Below are 24,081 nucleotides of genomic sequence, written 5' to 3'. Positions count from 1 at the left end.
TTGATTTGAGAAAATCGGTTAATTAAAAAAGACTTTATTACTAAACAACTAAAATTGAACTACCACTAAAATACCACTCAGCCGGATAATTACGTAAATCATAAACCCGTATTACTGCCTTGTTCTCGGCCTATCTATTCAAAGCTGGCGAATAAATATTTGTATCCAAAGTAATATGTAGCTGGTACAGCTGTTACGATAGTTGTGAACTCGCAATATCGCAAGTACCACGGGTAATTCTGAGACGAAGTTCGACTGGGCCTTTATTGCTATCCACAATATTACGTGGAAAACAAAATAAATATCGGAGGTGCCATAACGGAAAATCTCCTTAGAAAATAGCACGCCGAAATGCGAGTGTGCGGGGGACAATGAACGACACTGTCTTCGCCCTTTAGACCAGATCATTTTTTTTTCAAATCAAATCAAATGTCATTTATTCAAATTAGACTGCAAAACAGCACTTTTCGAACGTCAGAAATTTACAAAAGACAGCCCCCAAAACGCCCACCCTTCACTTTTTTAATATCAAAAAGTCTCTTTTAATATAAAAAACCGTTGACAGATGTCTCAAAGCACTTGAGCGCCTTGCTAGTTCAATCGTAACTGATCGTTTTAGTCATGCCCACTGTACTAATTTGATGTAGAAGAAGGCGACGGACCTACCTGCATTATGGCTTCTCCGCTCATCTTTGTTACTCCGTGATATTACGCCTTCTATCTCGTTGCTATTGTCTGGTATTGTTGGGAAAATATTTGGCTGTGGTGTTCTGCTGATTTTGTGCTAAGTGATTATGTTTGATGGGTGTCCTTTCTTTGCGGATAATTTCTTTTGTTGTATATTTTGGTATACTTTTATTAATATTTTGGCTTAATCACCTTTTACTATAATTTATTTTGGCATAATTTTAACTCGCATACTTTTACCAAGCATAATGACTTTTCGCCTAAACATGGATGTAATTTTATAATTTATTGATTTAATTAGTTTAATTTCTCGATCCTTTTCCCTGAAGGACAAGCCTCGTACAAATTTTACACTATTTCATATCTTGATCATAACGCTTTCTGTCGAGATTTCTCACAAAATATGTGAAGCATTCAGCCTAGATTCTATGTAGGTTATCAAATTTATACAATAGCTGTCAAAAGCTTGGTTTCCTGAAAGTCTGTCTACCTGTCTTACCTGCCTGATGTTATAAGCCTTGTAGGGCAGTCGGAAATTCTAAGCTTGTTTGAGTTTTCAAACGTATGATAGTTTGGTCAGATTTTTATCTGTATAGGAATTCATATCAGTCTACGTACTCAATTCTCTTGGGACGATCAGGCAAATATATGTACATAAAAAATATATATTTTGCATCCTTTTCTCTTTTTGTGCTTTAATTCTTAATTTTCTCTTACATGTTTATGTGTATATTTTAATATATCAATATTAATTTCAACTATATATGAGTTATTTATAAAACATTTCCCTGAAATCCTTTAGAGCCAAACAATTTAATTTGAACACACGAAAAATTGTTCCCAAATACCCAAAAATTCTTCAGAAAACACAATTGTTTTCCCCTTTTAATAATAAAATGTTTCGTTCATAATTAACTGTATTTGCATACAAATAAGCGTTTCCCAAATTGAGTCGCTGAAATTACGCTGCATTCGGTTTCATAATTATAATAAACACAGTTTGCACCATACTCGAGTTCTCGAGAAAAGCTCTTCAACTCATTAAAAGTAAACAAAATATTTTTTGGATCCAAATTGTCATTTTTTTCTTTTTGAAACAACTCCACTTAAAATATTTTACCAAATTAATTAATTAATCGTATTTAATTTTGGAGCATCATATATTTTTTTACATTAATTAAATTGTAAACATTGACGATCGACTGTAGAATTAACTATACCTGTGTTACCTTTGTGTGATTTATTTTAATTTAAAGATTAACATAATAAAATTAATAGACTTTTCACCTATAAGAGGTCCAAATTGAATTTGGAGGCAGTGCGGCTTAAGACTTATAATTTAAGATCAAGATTGTCAAAAAACAGTGAAATTTTTAGGACAGACTAGAATTTTTGATACCAAAAATAATGTTCAAGTTATTCGAACCCAGAGATTTTAATTATATTGCTTTGACATGACCACATTAAACCGCAACATTACTGAAATGCCTGTAACAAAGCTTACATCAACTTAACATGTATTGACTGACCAAATCACTGACATAGTCATGAATTTCAGCATGTTATTTAGTCATGACATCATTTCAATTTCAATATTCAAATTTGTACATGCACATAGGGCTACGTCTGTAGCGAGTTGCTACGATGCTACGCCGTAGTAAATTCGCTACGATTGCTACGACTGACAACGCGATTACGGTAACTGAGGTATGCGTGTTCGCGGCCCTGGTACATTAAAGGCCTATGACGGAACACGACGATTTTAGTCAGTAAGAGTCTGACACTCCCTCACCGCTGCTAACCCACAGCGGGAGGGGTCATTTGATGATTTTACGTCGATAAAAAAAGGTATGCGTGTTACCGGTTACGGTCAGAAAAAAAATGTATATGCGTGAATGGTCTAAAATATTTTTAAAAATATTGCTTAGTAGGTAAAGCTTTTTTATCATTTATAAACTTTTTATATTATTTATTACTTTTTGGATTTACCTGCAGCAGTAGTTACATGTAGATGGTGATATACTTACAGTCGAAAATGTAAACTTTGAAGGATAATGTAATGTAAATGTTGTAACGTAGGCAGTCATTCTTTGTTCTTAGCATCTTCTATTCACTTCTATTTTTCACTTTTCTTCAGTCCTCCAAAGTCCTATTTAAGATAGTGCAAAAATATCCTATTCACGATTATAACAAAACCCATCCCATCCTGACACTAAGATTAAACACCGTTTTAACGTTTGATTAATCGACGATAGAAACGCTTAGAATTGATCGACGACTCGCCCAGTCAATGGTTGCAAGATAAATAGCTAGGCACGGCGCGCATTGAATGCGTAACAAATGGTTATATCGGCTCGGCTGATGCGGGACAACCGTTTTGTGCCACAGACCTGCATCACGGACACAAAGCCTTAGATAGACCTTTCTTTACGCGTATAATACTCTATTTTATTGATGAGTTTCTTTAGATTATAATTTTAGAATATTGTTATCGGAGCTTTTTTGCAAGTTGTGCTTATACAATACCTTCTTTTGTCCTACTTTTACGTTGTAGGAAAAAATGTTTGTAACGGCAGATTTTTTGTTGTATTACCACTTTATTCATTTTTAGGATACAGTATGTACTAGAAACATTCTAACAAAATCCGTGTACTTAGTTATCCTCGGTGTGTGAATAAACATTGGCACGAAAAAACCAATATTGTCCTTTTGTTCACGCGTTATTTTATTCTTATATTAATGATTAGCTATATGATAAAAGTATACCGTGTTGTAACTTATACGATGTATAAATTATTCACACTCAAACTAGATGGCGCTGTTCCAATCACTTCACAGTTACGTCGAAACCGTTCAGTTGTTTCACAAAGTCAGTCATGTTTACAATTATTTCAGTCAATTAAACACCAGATGGCATTGTGTGAAGCGGTCTGATCACAGAGCCGAGTCCCATACGAAATACGCATTAATCAATTACCTGTAATGAGGGCGGAATTTATAAAATGTATGTAAATCTTGGTCAATTTGGTGTACATTTTAATGTGGTGTATACATGCAATCATAGTGGTAAACCACTTTTATGTGTTTATGTTTGATTGATTTATTAATAAATAATTAAAAACACAATATAAATTTTCGTCATTTTATTGAGTCACATGTATTAAAAAACTGCTCTTCCCACACTGATTTGTTTTAGATATTCGACAACTTAACATACATATTTCGTGCTGTTACATTAAATTCATTATATTCCTTAGAATGAGCAAATTTTTATTGTTGGGTTTTTTACATAATTTATGTACAACCAGTCCGTAAAATAAATTATAATTTGATATAATTCTGATATGTAATATTCCACAAAAATATACAAGGTGTAAAATTATTGACAAGATTTTATTTTCATGATTTCCATTCCGAATTAAACTTATATACTATACCTATTTATATTTTTACACCTATTTACAAAACTATGAATATAAATATACACATGCGATTTCGATATGATGTGCTGCACAATGCACCAAGTAATTATGGTCACTATTTTTCACTTTAACGCGTGATAATTACTCATTTTACTTCATTTAAATGGATGCTTGTAAAACTGATCAGTAAAGTTCATATACAGCCTTATTTTGGCTTTTACTGATACCAAGTTTTTTTATTGCATACAAATATATTTAATGTCATTAGAAACAATAATTTTACACCTTGTATGACAAAATCGACAATAGATTTCAGTTGTTAGCCAAAAATTTAAATCAGTATATAACAAAAACTTAATATCAGTCGGGAATATGTTGAAGAAGTTACGTATCGGACTTTATCCCACACCGTCAAACTGCAGTAAAATATGTATTGCTATAATCAACATATACATTTATGTCATATACGATTAATTATAATTATAAAATATTATATTAATTGACAAACAATTTACTCAATTTACAACAAAATAAATAAATAATATCCTTTTGTTATCAATAAATTAAACTGGACTGGTTTAGTTAATGTAGGTTTTACATTTAATGAATTATTCGGTTGACACTTACGACGATAACTTTTTACATTTAACTGTAATAATTACATTTAAATCGTCTATTAGTGCATTGCGAAATGAAATTCCGTATGTGAATCTTGAAACACAATTTCAATAGTTATTTTTATATTTACAGTTCTCCCTTAATTTTCTAAAATTTATACTAGAATAGCTTAGAGCCTTCCGTCATTTCTCTTAAAGAGTATCTAACTAACATTATAATTAGAACAAGTTATTTCAATTTTCTAATAATTTTTACTTAATAATTGTTCATCAGTCATTGCCTTAATTTTATAACTGCTAGAACTCATTACTGTTCGCGATAAAAACATTAATAAAAAAATGAAATTTTCTTTTTAACAATGAACATTTTTAAAAGTCGGTAACGAATTATTTATTTTTCACTTTTTTAAAGTAGAATGGTATAAAATAATATGGGTAAGATTCATACACAGCTTTCTTGATGGGCTGCGAGCAATGGCGTCCTCGTGGTGACTATTTCTCGATGTGATCTCATTGCCCCGTTGATCATACTTCGACCGGTATCATTCTGCGAAAGAATAATGTTGGATAAGCATTAATAACTTCCCTGTCTTGTGAGTCACATGTGATACACACCGATCGTTTAACTATTGTGTCTACATAGTGGGCCGATTTTTTTAGATTAATAAACCGGCCAAGTGCGAGTCGGACTCGCGCACCGAGGGTTCCGTACAAATCCTGTATAGATAAAAAACGAGTCTCGCGCCAACCGCAACTTTCCACATAATAGGTTTTGACTGCCATTGTGGGCTCGATAGCAAAGATCAGATATAGTTATGGGAACTCCTTTACAATTTATAACGTAACCTTGTGTTGGAGCTTATTTTATTTTAGGTGATGAGAATTCAGTACTAATGGGATCTTTTATTTTTGAGGGATTAATCACCTAACGAGCCCGTTTCAGGTTTTTTTCGAAACTACAACTGCTAGAGAGTAGGATTCGGGGCTGCTGGCTTTATGTTTCTAGAGCCTTGACAAAAGTGTAATTCTGTCCCTTTCTTTGTTTTATAAAGTCGGCTTTATTTTATTTTGTAGCATTTTACAAACAAATCCAACTTCAAACATATAAAAAAGCAACAAGAAAACAAAAGCAAGAAAGAAATTAAAAAGATGTTAGGTGCATCGGTCTCGAAGTCGGTGTCTAGAGGATGCATCTATATTTATTTTACCACCGAGATCTAGACCGATGCATATAAACAGTTTTCTTGTTGTTTTTAGAAGTTGTTTTTTTTTTTGTAAAAAGTTTTTATTTTTAACTTTTGTGAAAAGTTCTCGTCAATACGAATAATATAAGCCCAAACACGACGTTACTAAATCATACCGTTGAGGAGTTCTCTCGACTTTCTCACGTCTCCATCATCAAGAAAGCTCTAAACCTTCACTGTTTGATAGTATCACCAGACATACATCTGAGAATCAAGTTTTAACCCTATGCATGCCTACAATTTCTGATAGTTGCCCTCGATTTCTCAGGATTTCCATCATCAGATCCTGACCTGATGACAATGGAAATAAACGGCGAGTATACTCTTTTACTAAAATGATTTCTCAAATCCGTCAAACTTGGTCGTTTAAATTCCCCATTGAAATGAGGAAAATATTTGATTTGATTTGATAATATTTTATGTAACTTCAAATTTATCATTTTCGCAATTTTTCCTTTATCTGTACTATATAACGTTGCTTCTTGCCGAATTTCAAGATTCTGAGTTCACGGGAAGTACCTTGTAGGTTTTGATTCCCTAGCGTGTGACGGAAATTCGTCTAAGGTGTCGGTATAACTGCTGTATCTTTTGATCGCGTTAACTTAGATGTTTGATTTTTTCACTGCCTAAAGGGACAATAGACCTAGGTATTTGGTATAAATTTCAATTTGATACCTTTATTCGTTCGTGAGAAATAAAGTAGTAAGTTTCATTTTATTAAAATATTTTTTTTACATTATATAACTAAAAAAATGAGATTTTCGTAATTTTTCCTATATTTGCATTATATGACAATGCTTCATGCCAAATTTCAAGACTCTGAGTTTACGGGAAGTATCCTGTAGGTTTTGATTCCTTTGCGAGTGTCGAAAATTTGTTGAAAATATCGACATAATCGGCTGTATCTTTTGATTGGCTTGGCTTAGAAGTTTGATATTTTCACAGCTTAAAGGGACAATAGACCTGAGTACCTCATGTGAATTTCAGCTTGATACGTCCACGCGTTCTTGAGATAAAGGGTCTTGACAGACAGACAGACAGACAGACAGACAGACAGACAGACGGACAACAAAGTGATCCTATAAGGGTTCCGTTTTTTCCTTTTGAGGTACGGAACCCTAAAAATTATGTCATTCCACATAATTTTAATCTAAAAAGAGTCGACTAAAAATAATTTTAAATAAGTAAATATTTCATCAAAAATGTAGGAATCAGCCTGTGTTAGGAATTAACCTACATACAATAAAATACTAGATATAAAATAAACTCCTAAAATATTGCTATGTTTTGAAATAAACAAAAATAAAATAAAGCTACAGAATCGGTTTCGGCATAAAACAGTCCAACCGCTAACTATGCCAAATATTCCAATACTGACAATAGTTTGTACACTTTTATTACACAACTTTTCAAATAAAGACTGATTCGTATTTAGGGATCGTCACAAAATGATTAATCACATACTAGGAGATGATAAAAATTAGAAATAGATCGTTTATTACATTTTAGAAGTTCTAATGCTATTATTTCATCCAAATTCAATAATTTTCATTATTTATAGTTTGTCAAATTTTTAAATCCACATTCGTTTTAAATATAGTTTGGCAATACCACTGATGGTCCTGTCAGATGACCCTATCCCACACATACGCGAAATCACCCTCGCTGCCTATGTCCCTCACACTTCGGAGTGTGCACTACTATTGTAGTGCCACTAACGAATTCTCCAAGCCATAAACACGTTTGAATTTCGAACACAAAAAAACCTACTAAGAACCCCAAAAATGATTTTAAAAATGAACCTTAAGCCATGCAACATAAAGTCCAAAACAGTTAGTACGCAAACCTGCATATCAGTATAGTGCGCGTGCGACGATATGGGCGTCACTGGCGTTTGTGTGCGTTGCAAACTGTGAGCGCTGTTTGAGTTCTTTGGTTGGGCTATGGCGGAGTACAGCGGTGGGTCCGGTGGGCCTTCTGTCACTCCTGTGTAAGAAATATGCTGTTAGTTACATGCTTTCGTGGTATTAGTACGGTAGACTGCACATCAGTGGTAACTGTCATGCACCTTAACTCAATAGTAATAAGTACGATTTTCCTATAAAACTGTTACCACTGACCTGAAGTTGACTGTACAACAAGTGGGGATAAATTAAAGAATTCTGAAGACTGATTTATCACGTTGAAGTGGGTAAATATTTCTAAAAAATAATACCTATAAAAATTGTTGCTGTATCAAAAGGTACATTGGAACCTTACTTAGGAATAATTGTTAACTGTGGCCATAATAAAAGTTAAAATGTTATTTCACACCCATAGGTGTTATTGATTTCCTAAAATTGGGTGGATATTTCATCATCATCATCAAATTCAATTGACATGAAATTGAAGTTACGAAGTAATTCATAAAATAAAATGTTTAATAAAAATGTTTTGGTTTATTGTGAGTGATATTTTGATTTCTACGATTTTACACACTATTTTGTGTCTGATTTTAATTTTAAAAGTTTTCAATTTTAAAAACTATTTTGTGCCTGATTTTCCTAGAAAATATATCAGTAAATACCTTCATGACTATTCATGCATACGTGGAAATTTGTATTGGTCGGACTTTAGTATAGGTACTTATTGAATACAGAATGTATGTAATAAATATTAAAAATTATATATAGACTGTTACAAGATTAACAGTATAGGCAAAAGGGGGTTTTCCTTAACGATTAAGAATTATACAGAATTAAAAGTATGTAAACCTTTGTGAATGGAAATAAATTAAAAAATGTCACCCCTCTCATACATTTACCTTAACTAATTTTCATTAATTGTCATACCAGTTTGCCGTAGCCAAAAATGTCTTTGGCATTAATAACTTCTAGTATTTTTGTTAAATTATAAAAAAAACTCCTTAAATAAACACACAGACAAACAATATAACATATAGCTTAATTTGTGCCTACTCGACGCCACTAGGCTCGCCCCGAAAACATAACTTCTAAAATTAAAGGCGTGACCACACTGTTAACCCCACGGGAAAAACAAGCGTGATATTATGTCACTACCAAATTAGGTCATCCACAATTAAATTTGAACACGTAAAATAACTTAGTAATACATTTACGTGTGTGCCACTATCAATAAAACACATCAGATTAAACCTTAAATTATGGTTACGTGCAATTTGAATTCAATTCCGACCGGAACGTTATCATTGAAATTATCTTAATCATTGGTCATAAATGATGATGATACGGTTAAAAGCTTACCTACGATTATTTTTCGAAATTTACATGCGGTTGATTTTGAGGTTTTATTCAAGTTATGTGTAATTCCAAAGCCGCGGGATAATGTGGCCGGATATACGCAACGTACACAGGAGGTGATATGAACATAATGGTTTTTGGTATTTTCCTTAGTAATTTTATCTGTAAATATGAAAGTAAAGTAAAGTTCTGCCTGTTTGGTGTTTCTACAGTAAAAAAATAATTTGGGTGAATTTTTCTATCAAAACTTTCACTGAGTCTTAAGAGTTTTTGCTTCTGAAGACAGCAACGAGAGTTCAGGTAATTCACGGTTCTAGGTTCTGAATTTGCACCGACTAACTTTACTATCAAAATACAAAGAAACCCTCATAACTTTGAAATCAGGTAACAATACATCATCAAACGTACAACGATATTCAAAATCGAGAACAAAACAAATCGATTACCATCGATATATTTTAGTACAAATTCCGTATTTGTTTAGAACAATTTGCAAGATAAATAAACCGCAGAGCGATTGCGGTGACAATACGGGGAACGAGTGACAAGTTATGAACTCAAACTGACGTACAGTAATGTGTATTGTTTTAGCTTTAGTTTGTTTCGGAAATACCAGTAGATATACAGAGATAATATGAGAAGAACTTGAGGATGACGGACTAAAATTATATCTGCAAATGTTACATAAATTGTTATTACAAGTTTTAAGATATTTTCTAGATTTAAAGTACCTACTGTTTTATTAAAATAAGTTTTATGTACTTTTCCAGTGAAATCATACTTTATGAGTTCCAATATTTAACAGAATATAGGTACAACATTGAGTTTCAATTTCAATTTAACCTGCATTTGATCATGCAAAATTTTAATATAGGTAGTTACAAGTTAAAAATAAAATATCCCATATCTAGTAAAATTATTTTCAGAGTTATATGTTTTATAAATAAGAATAATTAATAACTATTCTGAGAACTGACATATTGGTAAATATAATGAAAGAAAATTCCAGGTACAGAGCCTGACCAATATATGTGATATGACCATATTTTCAACCGACTTCCCAAGAAGGAGGAGGTTCTCAATTTAGATGAATTTTTGTACTCCATGTTACTGCACGCGGTCTGACTGTTTTAAAGTGCAATTTTGGTGCAAAGAGTTAACAACTGTCAGTCATTACAAAAAATGATATTTCCTCTTGAAAATTGTATGTTAAATGAAAGAATGAATACAGTAATATTAAAATGGATGTCATCCGTTAATACGGTTAGTGTCACATTAAAGTATTAAGCGTATTAAGTATTGTGGTAATTAACAATTATTTACACGACAGAACGTGGTCATGGTCGAGTTGAATCGCTTGTTCGGTTATGTAGTCAGTTTTAATTATAATTGGATTAATGTAGGTTAGGTCTCGTGTCAATTTTGGTATTAAAAAGATCATTATTTTTATTGCTGTATCACCTACATGCGTAATAAAGGACACTTAAAATGGTAACATAGAAAACAATTTTTTTGGGCGATAAGGTGCTATACCAAAAACTCCTGTTTAAACATTTTCAAGTCAAATTTTGACAAACCAAATTACTGACGTACTGAAAAACCCTTTCAGCAACAAATTGAACCAAACCAGAACATCTATGAACATAAGATAAGATAGAGCAAACCAAAAATAAACGACAAAAGAAAATGAAATCGCTATTCTCCAGATTTGTCAGGACATACTTGCATAATACATTTTGCGAGATGCATTGGCGGGAAGATAGTGTCATTAAATTATCTTGTAACAACGAATTTGCACTGTGGACACATTTGTTGTAACGAAATAGCAGGTTTTCTGGCAAAAATAGATGCTGTTTTTGTAAATAGGTACTTTTGGTAGTTTCGTTTTTTAACTCCTTTGTTTTTAATATTATTAGCTTCACTTGTAACTAACGATGTATGTAAGAAACCTTGGAATCTCAATTTGACCCACTTCCCGGTCTTCGATTGGTAAGTATGAAATTTTGCACATTCTGCAAATTTTGCTCTGAGTTCTAATGGCAATACATGACTAGCGTGTCTTTTAGTTCTTAAAACTATTAATTTTAATGTACAATGCAGATAGGCGTGTGTATAAATTATTTTGATGCTTGCAGTATTATCTTTATATCTTTTATGATAGATTTTTACAGCGCAACGACTTCTTTATGCAACTTGAAGTTTTGTGAAAATATGATCGTTTTGTATAGGTCTTTACGCCGTTCTAGTCTTATTTAGTAGGAAAAAATTTAAGTAAACTCCATCCTGTACTATAATAAAAAAACAAAACACTTTCGCTTTGCAGTACACTCTAGCATGACAAAAACAAGCTTAAATATATTTTCACATTCATAACGTATTTGAAAGAATAACGTACGTGAATTCAAATTTAAAAACTACGAAAACATAATTGTACAGAAGCTTAGCAACAAAAACTAAAAAAAAATCGCACACAAATCGTAAAGGCACTCTTCAACAAAATCCAACTCTGTCGAAGTAACGTTTTTTTAAAAATAAATAAAAATAAAAACATGTTATGCTTGGAACTCCGCTAATACTCTTAGCTGGGAAATGAAAAACGGATAGTTTGTTCGGCTAATAAGTGAAGTTAGGAGTGGAATGCGGATAGTAACGAAACTGTACGCCGCGTTTCAGTTTTAAGTTTCTCCTGAATTTTGTTACACTCTTGCATTTCGCTACAAAGTCTATGATGACCTTTGCAGTCTATAAAATAAAAAACCAATACTAATAGAGGTATTAAGTTCATTTTTACCGCTATTTTTATAAAATATGTGATCAGATTCCGTTGAAAGAAAGGAATTTAGTTACTATGGAGACGGTTACCGACTGGCTACTCTTAATCCAGCTTCAGAAAGTACATAATATCAATCTTCGCCGATTTGTTACTCAAAATTAATTAAAAACGCATCTTTATGCAATGTGTAGAATAGTGCGTTCACATAATAATTATTTATTTATGAAGTTAAAACCTAACAAACACTATGAAACATTAACGACTTTGCTTAACATTGTTCTTACATACTAATATTTCCTAACAACAGAACAGTAAATAATGAGCACGTACGGAAACGTACTGATGTATAACGTGTTAACTATTACGTGCGAGCCCGATGATAAATATCCTAGGAATTAATTGGTAACACTACGGAAAGAATAAATTAGCTATATTACTGCGCATAAGTCCATAGTTCTAGATTTACTAGCCAGCTAGAATATATGAGTGCACTTTATGTTCTTTGCTAGAGTTTTTAGTAAAATTTTAATATTTCCTTTTTAGTTTTTTTGTGGATTTTTTACGTGAAAGTGCTTTTTTTAGTCGTTTTTCGGCCGTTAATGTAGAAAGTGAAATGGCTTTGAGTACAATATTTTTAAGAATTTCTGACTCGTTAAAAAAATAGTCGTATAATAATAATTTGTCCAACGAAGCCAATATAAATCTCTGTCACAATATAACCACGGTTTCAAAGTAGAACCAGGTTACATGGAAAATTTAATTCTGGCACATATTTTTTGTGACAAACCTCCGTAATGAAATACCATTCATTCTGATTTTACAACGCGCATATTTACCGGAATATTATATTTCCTTTATACTGGTAATTAAATAATTCGATGTGTGGTTTGTAAAACTGCATGTCAGAGTATCAAAAATAAATAAAAAAGTTTTTATTTTGTTGAATAAAAATGTAAACTTGCAACTATTCGAACTTATAAATCCAAACAAGACATGTCATATGCTGAACATTTAGAAGTGCATAAAATTAATATTTCCTAGGAAGGCTCTTGAAGGCAGCACTAGTTTGGGTAGTTGAAGCTAATGCTGCCTCCGGTATTACATCAGCATGAAGGTATTTTACCCACTAGGCCACCACGACTCATAGTTTACCTTTCACCTTTACCTACATTCAATTAAAAGAACGAGGTAGGTTCCTAAGAAAGTAGTTACTTATAAAAAAATACTTTCCTGGAAAAACACGTTCTGCTACTCCTAAACAACTAGATCAGAAGTAGTCATTATTTTAATTCGAACACCATTTCCGAATATCGATTATCGATATAAAAACGCGAACCGATCTACAACATAAAGCTAACGTGTTCGACTCACTTTAATTAAAGTGTTCAATTTTAAGAGTACACACTGCAAACTTTTAGTCGGCCAATAGTTTGTTTGAGCTCCTAAATCAGTATATGAAGATGAATGGTAGTATGCACTGTCACGCATGTTAGTGCGTTTGAAATCAAGATGTTCTAAAAAAAAAATTGACAACTATCAGGCCAACTGTGGGCCGACTGTTTAGTCTCCAGTCTGAGGGTATTTTAAGTGTTTTGCAACATTTCATCGAAAAGGTGTTTCGTGTTCGCCTTTCCAATTAGTTCAAGGAACGTGTATGTTGTGTGAACATCTGGCTTTGCGGTTAATGTGAAATTGCTTTATTGCTGAAGCCTGCTTGTAGCTTTTGGTTATATTTATACACTTTGAGAGTTATTTTGTCTGTTTCCTTGGGATAGAAGTGGCAAATAATTTTAAGTTGTTGTAGACAATGTACTTTTTAAAGGTATGTCTAGTTTTGTAATATTTGGTTTCTGATTTACATACGTATGGTTTGGGCATAAATGACTAGGCATGTTATTATTGAAAAATCAGGACAAAAACTTGAATATTGCATTGCAAATTGGCCTCGAGCTGGCATGAATTTCAATGGTTATTATTAAAGAAGACAAATTCGGATACGTAATAATTCAATATTTTACCTAGGTATTAAACCAAGTTTGATGCTGTGTTTAACTATTAGTTGGTAAACGCTACTATTGATCACGAGAACCAAATTCCTGATTCGGCAATGTGTTTACAGTTTAAGTTCTACGAACTGCTTTCTACTAGTTTCGATCAGCATCCGTTCGTGGTAAATAATAGGTGCATCGTTAATACCTATATAGTATTATGTATGTAGAATTTTGGTTTATTTAACTTACCTTTGCTTAATGGTATGAGGTCAGGGTTCTTGTCATCAGCCTGTGGAGAATTCCTCTTCTGCACGATGACTTTTTGATTTTTTATCGATGGCAGCGTAACTGCAGAAAAAAAACATACGTGAACAAGCGAAGATTTTCTTTCTAGAATAGCGTTTATACGCGATGAATGTGAGAAATGGTAACATAATTTTTTATCGCTACTAGAGACAAAAAGTCATTTGACATTTGTCATATTGGAGAAAAGCAAGTTAGGAGAAGAACAATCAACAAAATGTCCTTTAGAACAATAATCGAGCAAATCTAACAACGAATCTAAAATGAAGACGTGTTACAAAAAAATAAGTATGACACTGCCCACATAGAGATATTAGGTAGGTACTGTACATATTTTCTCGATAGCAAAATCCATTTAAAAATGTTATTAAACCCTTTTCACGCGTTGATGAACGGTTTTACCATCTGTAAAAGCAATCTTTGACATTTCCCGTGCAAGTTAACACAAAAGCTATTTGTTTTTTAAACAAATTAAAGCTCGTCACTTGTATCCATATTTTATTTTCATTCTGGATACCACGATATTTGAGTTATATTTCTAAGTATTGAAGTTACCTTTAGGAGTTAGTAAGAATAACTTGTGAAAGAGCAAGACCAAGGAAACGCTTGAGAGCAGGCTTAGATAGATTTCTCAAGGACTGGCTACAAACAGCGACCGATAGAGAAAGATGGAAGCTATGGGGGAGACCTTTGCCCAGCAGAGGGACAGCATTGGCTAAATAAACTACTTGAAAATATCATAAAAGGCATGTAAAATATTTTTCATCCCACCATCTCGGAAAGAGTAGTTTTACCCTTTGATATCTGAGCGCAAAAGCCGTTTTTATCCTCTAGAGCGGCAAAGTGATTTGAATTTAGAACATCGTGTGCAATACTCCATTTGTGACAATCTTGATAAGACTTTTCAAACAAATACATATTAAACAAATAAAATACTGCTTAAAATAATTATTCAATTAATTAAGTAATTTTTATTATTGTTTTTACATAGATTTTTAACCTCGTTTCATTTTTAAACTGAGTTATCAAATAAATGAACTTTAATAGGCACTTCTTTTTAAATTGATACTCATATATGTGCGCGCCATTTTGTTTTTTTACATTTAGTAATTTCCTCGATGAGGTGGGATGAAAAGTTACGTGTTGCACTCGAGTGCAAAGATTTTTTACCTTGAGCTCTTTTGATTTCCTCGCTATCGCTCAGGATTCTAATTATTGAAACACTCGCTACGCTCGTGTTTCAATTTTAGAATCCCTCGCTTTCTCGGTCATCAAAATTGAGCACGCGGTTAAAAAGCAACTTTGCACTCTTGTATAACAAATAACTATAGTATTGATTCAGAACTTCACCGATATTCTATTTCGAATCCTCCTTAGGCTTTTTATAGAGCAATTACATAAATCATGAAAACACATTTATGTACTGTAACACGTTATTGAAATCATTAAGCGCCTAATGGCTACCATGACTCTATAATATTTATATGTGGCTACTCACCTACAATTTCGTATGATTAATGATTTAATTATACATGTAGGTATAAATATATTTTTAGAGCAACCCTTTTAAATCACATGTGAATGTGTCACAAATAAATCGGGGTTATAGGTTTCAATGGAAAGTTCAAACAACTGTGATTTCATATAGTAGATAACATATTTTTAAGCAATGTCACAATACCTATGTCATCTGTGAGGAGTGTTAAATATAGAGTTTAACACCATGAATTTACATATTATATTAGATTTTTGGGAGAGAGGAGAACGAACAAGTATTTTAGATTCAATGTAAAATTCTATGAACAAAACCTGCCCCCACCACCATGTGGGGCAGAAAAGAGAGAGAAAAAATTGTATGAACACATTACAGTAGTTCTTGTTTATTAAAAAGTTTGTAAACAAACTTACCTTCATAATCTCTAGACCTGTGCCGTATCCTGGAAGCGATGAGCGCGAGACACAAAACAAATGCTATCGTCAGCGCCGCACCCAGGAACACCCCCAGCGCCCAGTTCACTTCCCAGGCTTCTTGTGGTTCTAGAACAAATAATAAAGTCACATAAAAGCGTGTTGTACACTATAATCAGTGAAACAGCGCTTCAACACTAAATGATTTTGACATGGTTATGCTTTCGGTTTTTAAACGCGCGATAGATTCCGCGCGGTAAAAACCTGTAACGCGGTTTCGGTGTCATCGTTTGTGCAGGTTGTTAATTGTTTGTTGTAATTTAAATAACATAGGAGAATTGTTAAACAATCTACAGACTGTATCTCAATACCTAAGTATAATGTGTGAGTATACCTATACATACAGTGATGCAAAATTAATAACGTAAAAAATATGATGGCATGGCATTTTTTGCATTCAACGAAAAATTCGGCTTGCCAAAAAGTTCCTTCGTTTGATAATAATGTACTCGACTTTGAACATCCCCTTTCCTTCGTCGTTTAAAATATAAAGATTATGCGAATTTTAAACATCAAAGTATGCATCAAACGAACCGAATCGTAAAACTTGCTTGAATTTTAATGTAACCGACGATAAGCCTTTTAATTAATATTCATAATCTGCATAATCTTTATACATTAAGAGGAAAAAGGAGTGACAAAGTAACTTATACCTACTCGTTCACTTGATCTCATTATACGCTTAACATCACATCACAGAAAATTATGTATGTATATTTATACGAGTGAATGAGCAAAGGTTGTATAACGTTATAAGTAATAGTCACACTAGGGGATTTTCCACGCGGATCATACTAACCATCTACTAAAACTGACAATTGACACGTGAGACCGAGTCAGATTTTTTGCCGTGCAGAATGTGTCGCGCGTATAAAAACCGACCGGGGGAATCAGCTAGTGTGAATGCGCTGTCACGTAGCATGAATATTCATGAGTAAAAAGGAAAAGACTCTCACTAGCTTAAATTCAAATAATTTGATTTTTCTATACTATCAATTCGATTAAAAACTAACCTGTTCTTGGCGCCAATCTCACAGCAGTTTCAACAGTAAAAGTAACATGTTCTGATCTTCCTCTCGCGTTCGCAGCATACACTATTAGCCTCAGCTGTCTATTTGACCCCAGTCTTCTTAAGTTCCACAACGCTGCACCGTTGCTGGCATTCACCACCAAACCATCAGCTGCCCAAACTTCCACTACGTACACACATTGAAGACCACCTTCGTAACCTGGAAAGAGAAACGCTATTAATGTTTGACCTTGACTTACAATCGGTTGCAATTTTTCAATAAAATAGGGCCATTACAGAACGCTGAACGCTCGCTCATAAAACGTGAAATGTCCTCCGCAATACGTATACATTTAAAGGATGAAGCTACAAAATACGCACGCATCAAAGACGGGGGGAAAGTGCATGGTTTTGTTACTAGGAGTCCTGTCATAATATGGTCGTCATGGAATGGCTCGGTAAGTTGGTCTTACATGGTCGAGACATTACACAAATCAATTAATAGTAAATTCTGTTACACATGCCTACCTACAATAATACATGTAGCGAAAAGTATTAACAATAGTCACCTCTGTATTTAACAATTTAACTCGAAACCCAAAAAAACAATCATCGCATAAAAACTAAAACTAAACGAAGTACCAGGAACGCAGAACATGGCAAGCGCTGACTAGACTACAATATGTAGCAATAACATGTGCGGTTCAAAGTTCGCAGCAGTAACTGGTGTCAGCTTGCCAGTCCAGCAACGCGCATCCAATTTCTGTTAGCCATGGAGAACAATATGACTAGCGGAGGTGCCATAACAGGGCTGCGGGATTGTTCGAAATAGTTACCGCGGCCCTGGTACGCAAAAGATCTACGAAGGAACACGATGGGTTTTAGTCGGTAAAAGTCTGTCACGCTCTGACCGCTGCTCACCCAGGCCTCGTCAGGCAAGGTGCCCTAACAGTAGTCTTCTAAGAAAGAAACGCGCCAAAATGCGGGTTTGCAAGGGACGAGGAACGTTACTGTCTTCGCCCTTATACGCCTTCTTTAGACCCGATAATTTTTTGGAATACCTTAAATCGTTGACAGATATCTCAAAATTTACTCGTCACTGATTATTTTGGTCATAACCACCGCACATATTTTACCTAGGGCGCCTGACCTACCTGTTATATCATCTCTGCTCATCTTTCCTTTCTCCGTGCTGTTAGCCAACTTTTACGACAAGGCAAAATATGCAACGGAATTTGTTTCAACGTTGAGTAACTCCATTTTGAGCTTATGTTACTTTAATGGTGGCGTCGCTTTTATTAAATAGTGTTTCATGATGAGACAAGACTTTTCGCTTACAAGTTGGGTCATATTTCGTGGCTTGCATTGTAATTTTGAATGGGTTAAAAATAGTATTGCACTGGCATTTGAATTTTATTATTGCATGGGGTTAGGATCATAAGTTTCATATTAGTGAGGATAGTTGGCGTTCTTTGCGGGGGGCCTACGTTCAGCAGTGATAGGGTCATAGTTTTGGTTGCAATCTTGCAATATGTAGTTTGAATAAACGATGAACAAAGAAAGATGTTTTGATGATTTTTTGTTATCTTGACATTAACCGTTTAAATACATTTAAGAATTTATTGTGTAAGTATCATTGTTTGAACTACCAAAAAATGTTAATAGGTAGCGATAACCTTCAAAGAATAAGTAAAGCTTCTTTCGACCTACTTTTAGAACAAAGCTAAGATTATATCTTATAAAATACAATGTTTTACAACATCGTGTTATTTAATACTAAACTACGTTTATTTAGCTCGTGGGAAGACTAGCAAGATTTATATTCTAGACATGTCTTTTGCCGCGAGATATTGTTAAGTATAATTATTAAGAAGAAACTTTCTTTAAATTAATTATGTCTTGAAAAATATCAAGTTAAGCTATTTCTTGATTTTCCAAAGAGCTTATGTAGTAAAAATATAATTATCAACATTCATAATTTTTCATTTCTTTCAAACATTTTTTTTTTTTGAGATCATTAGATTAAGTTTGTATTCATTGTGTACATACTATTTGATTGAAAATAAATACCTTAATTAACTAAAGATCAAATTAAACCTATTTTAGGCAAAATATTACGCAGTCAACACTTATCACGTATATTATATTTTTAGATTTAATTCCCAAAAAAGACTCTAAAAACTTTTAAACATCATCATCATCATCATCCTCCTGCCCTTATCCCAATTTTATTTGGGGTCGGCGCAGCATGTTTTCTTCTTCCATACGCTTCTATCTGCCGTCATCTCACAAGTAACATTCTTTCTTACCATATCTACTTTCACACAATCCATCCATCGTTTCTTTGCTCTTCCTCTTCCACTATATCCGTCCACATAAACATAAACAATAAATCAATCCCAAAAACCGAATAGAATTCAAAAGCATTTCTGAAAGCTAAACTCGTATTGCCGTAATCCATTGGAGCCGAACCTTAAATTAATGAATCAACTGTTAATACCGTAGCTATAGAATATTGATATACTAAGGCAATCACAATTAGTTAGTTCCCGGCTCGTTAGGTTAATGGTTTAACTGCCTAACTAGAGTCGGTCAAGTGAGCACAGCATTTTAGAAGATTACCTGTAATTATATAATAGTTTTAACTGTAATTGTTATTAATTTTACTAACATAGGTACCTACCTAAAATAAGTGTTTTTATAGTTATTAAAAGGAATCGATCAGATGTATTTTGAATGTCTACATTCCACAGCCAGTTTCGGCTGGAAGTACTTGGGCCTTAGAAATATAGCTTTCAACAGGAATGAGTCTTTTCTGAGACAAGTGCGTTAAAACAAAGAAACAATCCGTTTAGCTTTATTATATTTGATGGACCTACGGAATAAAAGGGTGTTACGTAAAGACAATGATCTTACTATTGCCTTTTGAAACACCCCAAATTTTAAGTTACATAGAATCCTCATTATTTTAAACAGTTGCTAGTTATTTTCAATTCAGTGCTCAGTTCGAGATGCTTATAATCGTACAATCATCGTAAGATTGTATTCAGGATCAATTTTGGCAAAATCTTTTCATCTAAAACATGTAATTTCAAAGATCTTTCTAAGTATCGTATCTCGAATTGTTATCATAATAATTTTAAATCTTATTATTTACACAGCCATCTTAGAAGATAACTAATTAAAATTAATAACAACCAATTTATTTTATCAATCGAGATAGGTTCGTCAATTTCTATGAAATTATTATTACTATTTAAATTGCGGCTAAAATGCTAGTTTACAATTCAGTATAACTTAATTTGTTTAAGAAGATATTCAATTACAAGTAAGGACAAACCCAGATTAGAGCGAAATTAAATTTCGTCGTCATTTATTTGAATTTTGATGAATTTCTAAGAAATGTTCAGAAGTAAATCCTCCTTATAGAAACATAATCCTTTTACGGTAAGTTGTTTTTGTTATTAGTAATTGCACTTACTGAATTCATAATTATCTGAAGAGTTTGTTATACCGATGCGAACTGCTGTACCAATTTGAGAAGTTCTACTACTTTTTATCTGGGAGCATGGAGTAGTACCCTCGTGGTGAAACCGCAGGTTAAACCTAGTTTTAAATAAATCACTCTGGTACCATAAATGGTACCTGCAATCAAAACCTTATTACAAAATCGTTTAACAAAGATTACCTTCAAATCACATAAGTTACCAGTTTAATTGCTGTGGCCATATTACGAATTAATCACATGAAATTACTTAAAGGATTACGTTCATTGGAAAGACACATACATCAGAGCTTATGTATGTACCTTCATAATATCTCAATTGTTCGAAATTCAACCATTCACTTTTAGTAATACGGTTGAGATTAACTCTAGCAAGAAGATTCGATTGATGAAGGTACGAAACATTATTGAGAGAAATGTATCCGATACGTAATCGGTTATAATCGTTCATATTACAATCTGTAATCGATTCCCCTCGGGATCACAGTGAAGTGAATTAGAAAGCTTCTCTAATTGTAAGGAAAACGAAAACAAGGCGAATTTTTGATTCATAGGATTCACAGCCCTTCAAGTCTTAGGTCGGCCTTTCTATGAGTAACCAAATAATTAAATGTAGGTACTGAACTTATGGTTCTTTTTACGTCAAGCGTTCCTGAAGGAGCTGTCAAAAAAAGTCTGCCAGGTCCCTTAGAGACGAAGCCTGCTGGGTGAAATGATAATGATACTCAAAGACTCAGAAAGGAACATCTGTGGGTGTAAGATTACTAAACACCACAAAAAAGGCCTATCTTTGAATATTCAGGCTTAATTACAAATATTAGCATGAATATCAACTCTTTGTCACCAATTTCTAAACACTGCAATTCTATTGTACGTTATTATCTACCTAAAGAACATTGGTGTCATGGCCAGTTCTAGGTTTGTAAAATATTCAACTAGTTCTACATTTGGGTCCAAAATCAGTCTAGAGATTGAGGTCAAACGAGACAGGTGCCTAACATTCATAACCAAATAATACTGTTAGGTTTGGTTTATTTTCGTTTCCTTCAAAAAAAAAAAAAAACATTGGTTGTTGTTAAAAAGTCGTATGAACTTGAGTTTTTAATATATTTAACGCTAAATAACTTTGCAATTCTGAAGTTAGCAATTAGACACCTCACACATGCCCAAAAGTATTTATGTCTTTTTTAGGGTTCCGTAGCCAAAATGGCAAAAACGGAACCCTTATAGTTTCGTCATGTCCGTCTGTCCGTCTGTCCGTCTGTCACAGCCGATTTACTCGGAAACTATAAGTACTACAGTGATGAAATTTGATGGGAATATGTGTTGTATGAACCGCTACAAAAATATGACACTAAATAGTAAAAAAAAGAATTGGGGGTGGGGCCCCCCATACATGTAACTGAGGGATGAAATTTTTTTTTTCGATGTACATACCCGTGTGGGGTATCAATGGAAAGGTCTTTTAAAATGATATAAAGTTTTCTAAAAAACATTTTTCTTAAAGTGAACGGTTTTTGAGATATCAGCTCTCAAAGTCGTAAAAAGTATGTCCCCCCCCCCTCTATTTTTATAACTACGGGGTATAAAATTCTAAAAAAAATAGAGGTGATGCATGCTAATTAACTCTTTCAACGATTTTTGGTTTGATCAAAGTATCTCTTATAGTTTTTGAGATAGGTTGATTTAACTGTAATTTACGGAACCCTTCGTGCACGAGTCCGACTCGCACTTGGCCGGTTTTTTTGACTATCGTTAAGTCGAAAGTAGTCAACTTCATATAAGCAGAGCTTCTCATTAATATCTTACGAACAAATGCATAAGGAATCAAATGGCTAACTTCATACGTGCAAAATTATTCAGCACAAGCTGTTGACATCGATTCCATTTATTACTGGAAATAAGAAACAGTTAAAAAATAAATAAATGCAAGTACAAAGTGATCGTGTAAAGCTTCTCATGATATTCCACCAAGACGTCTTTGCGAAGCTTAAGGCTTAAATAATCTTCATCATGTCAAATATGCTTCTACTAGCTTAAGTAGACGACTTATGCTTAGCCTAAGTGCTTAGTATGTCGCCAGTAATACATGCAGTTTACATTACAGTATAGAATTCTACTATCCTACTAATATTATAAATTCATGTGAAAAATTTTGAGAATGTATGTACGTTTGTGATTCTTTCACGCAAAAACGGCTGTACGGCGATACTCTGGCTTAACACATACGCTACTTCATATCAACAAACTTTTTCTTTTATTTTTATCTTGGGCACAAAATATGAAAATTTTGATAGTAAAAAAGACAGAGTCAGATCCAATTTGAAATAGTTTTTTAGGCATAAACTTGTGTTAAATCTTGTCGAATAAAATATAGTGAGCATAATCCGCAGACTAAATAGAGTTCCACAAATATTTTAATAGAAAATGCAAATATTCAATTTGAACAGTCAGAATGGAGTTACAATAGTCCGGTTGTCATTTGTCAGTGGCAACCCCGCCTTATTTGTGTTTGAAGATCGTGAGGTAATCGAAAATGTTGCCACAGTGTTCGCTATTTGAATTAAAAACGCTTTTCTATGACTTTGATATTTTCTGAATAATCTTATCTTTGTTATAGTACGTAAAATTAAGATTTTTAAGTATCAAGTTTCTATCAGTATTGTAATTCTAGATAAATAAGTAATTTCTAAAACCAATAATAAACTTGGTAAGGGAGTAAGCTAAAAAGATCAATTATTCTGCCTAACTGCACACAGAGAAGTAATAATACATACCTGTATTATAAAAAGTATAAATACACCACATGTTTTCAATCAATGTATTCAACCCGACTTCTAAGTGATCCTAAGATCAATACAGTTGAGATAAAACTTAATAAGAATTAGAATTATCCTCCGACGAAAAAAACGAAGGAAAGAATTGAAGAGACGAGTTTCTGAAAAAAAATGGCTATTAAAATCTTGTTACCGCAAATGCGATATGAATCGTTTTTTTATAAAACATCCGTCTACTGGCTCAGTAAAGAAAGTTTTATTTGGAAAAGTCGCTTCCAGATCCTCAATGAAGGTGGAAGTTATGTAAACAAACCCCTTTTGTTTAAGGACTTTTTAGCGGATCTGTTGGATCTCAAGTAAAACATCTTAACGTTTTTTCCTACTTGTTAGAAAATGTGAAATTAATTTCTTTTATTTATAAAAGTGAGCATCTTGAGTGGTAAAGAACCGGGCTTATTTACTCAGTCTTTGTTAATTATGACGTAGAAATTAATCTTAGTATTTTACTGGATGCTTGTAAGATTT

The 24,081-nt window shown here is 33.2% G+C and overlaps 1 protein-coding gene across 7 annotated transcripts in view; it reads right to left on the bottom strand.

Annotated features, from left to right (window-relative positions):
• Positions 1 to 3,815: 3,815 nt before the first annotated feature.
• Positions 3,816 to 24,081, bottom strand: part of LOC110380505 (nephrin) — a 227,075-nt gene continuing 206,809 nt past the window's right edge. For 6 of the 7 annotated variants that reach the window (XM_049840964.2, XM_049840963.2, XM_064036452.1 and 3 more), the window contains exons 13-17: positions 17,279 to 17,494; positions 16,206 to 16,334; positions 14,244 to 14,342; positions 7,817 to 7,956; positions 3,816 to 5,273 (exon numbers count right to left, since the gene is read on the bottom strand). In XM_049840964.2, coding sequence (XP_049696921.2) covers positions 5,169 to 5,273; positions 7,817 to 7,956; positions 14,244 to 14,342; positions 16,206 to 16,334; positions 17,279 to 17,494 — 689 coding nt within the window. In that variant the 3' untranslated portion in view covers positions 3,816 to 5,168. The remainder of the gene's footprint in view (positions 5,274 to 7,816; positions 7,957 to 14,243; positions 14,343 to 16,205; positions 16,335 to 17,278; positions 17,495 to 24,081) is intronic. The other variant, XM_049840965.2, reaches the window with a different exon arrangement.

This window comes from Helicoverpa armigera, chromosome 10 (genome assembly GCF_030705265.1).
Source record: "Helicoverpa armigera isolate CAAS_96S chromosome 10, ASM3070526v1, whole genome shotgun sequence".
Classification (NCBI taxonomy): domain Eukaryota; kingdom Metazoa; phylum Arthropoda; class Insecta; order Lepidoptera; family Noctuidae; genus Helicoverpa; species Helicoverpa armigera.
Note: the sequence above shows the minus strand (reverse complement) of the source record. Positions and strands in the feature narration are given on the sequence as shown.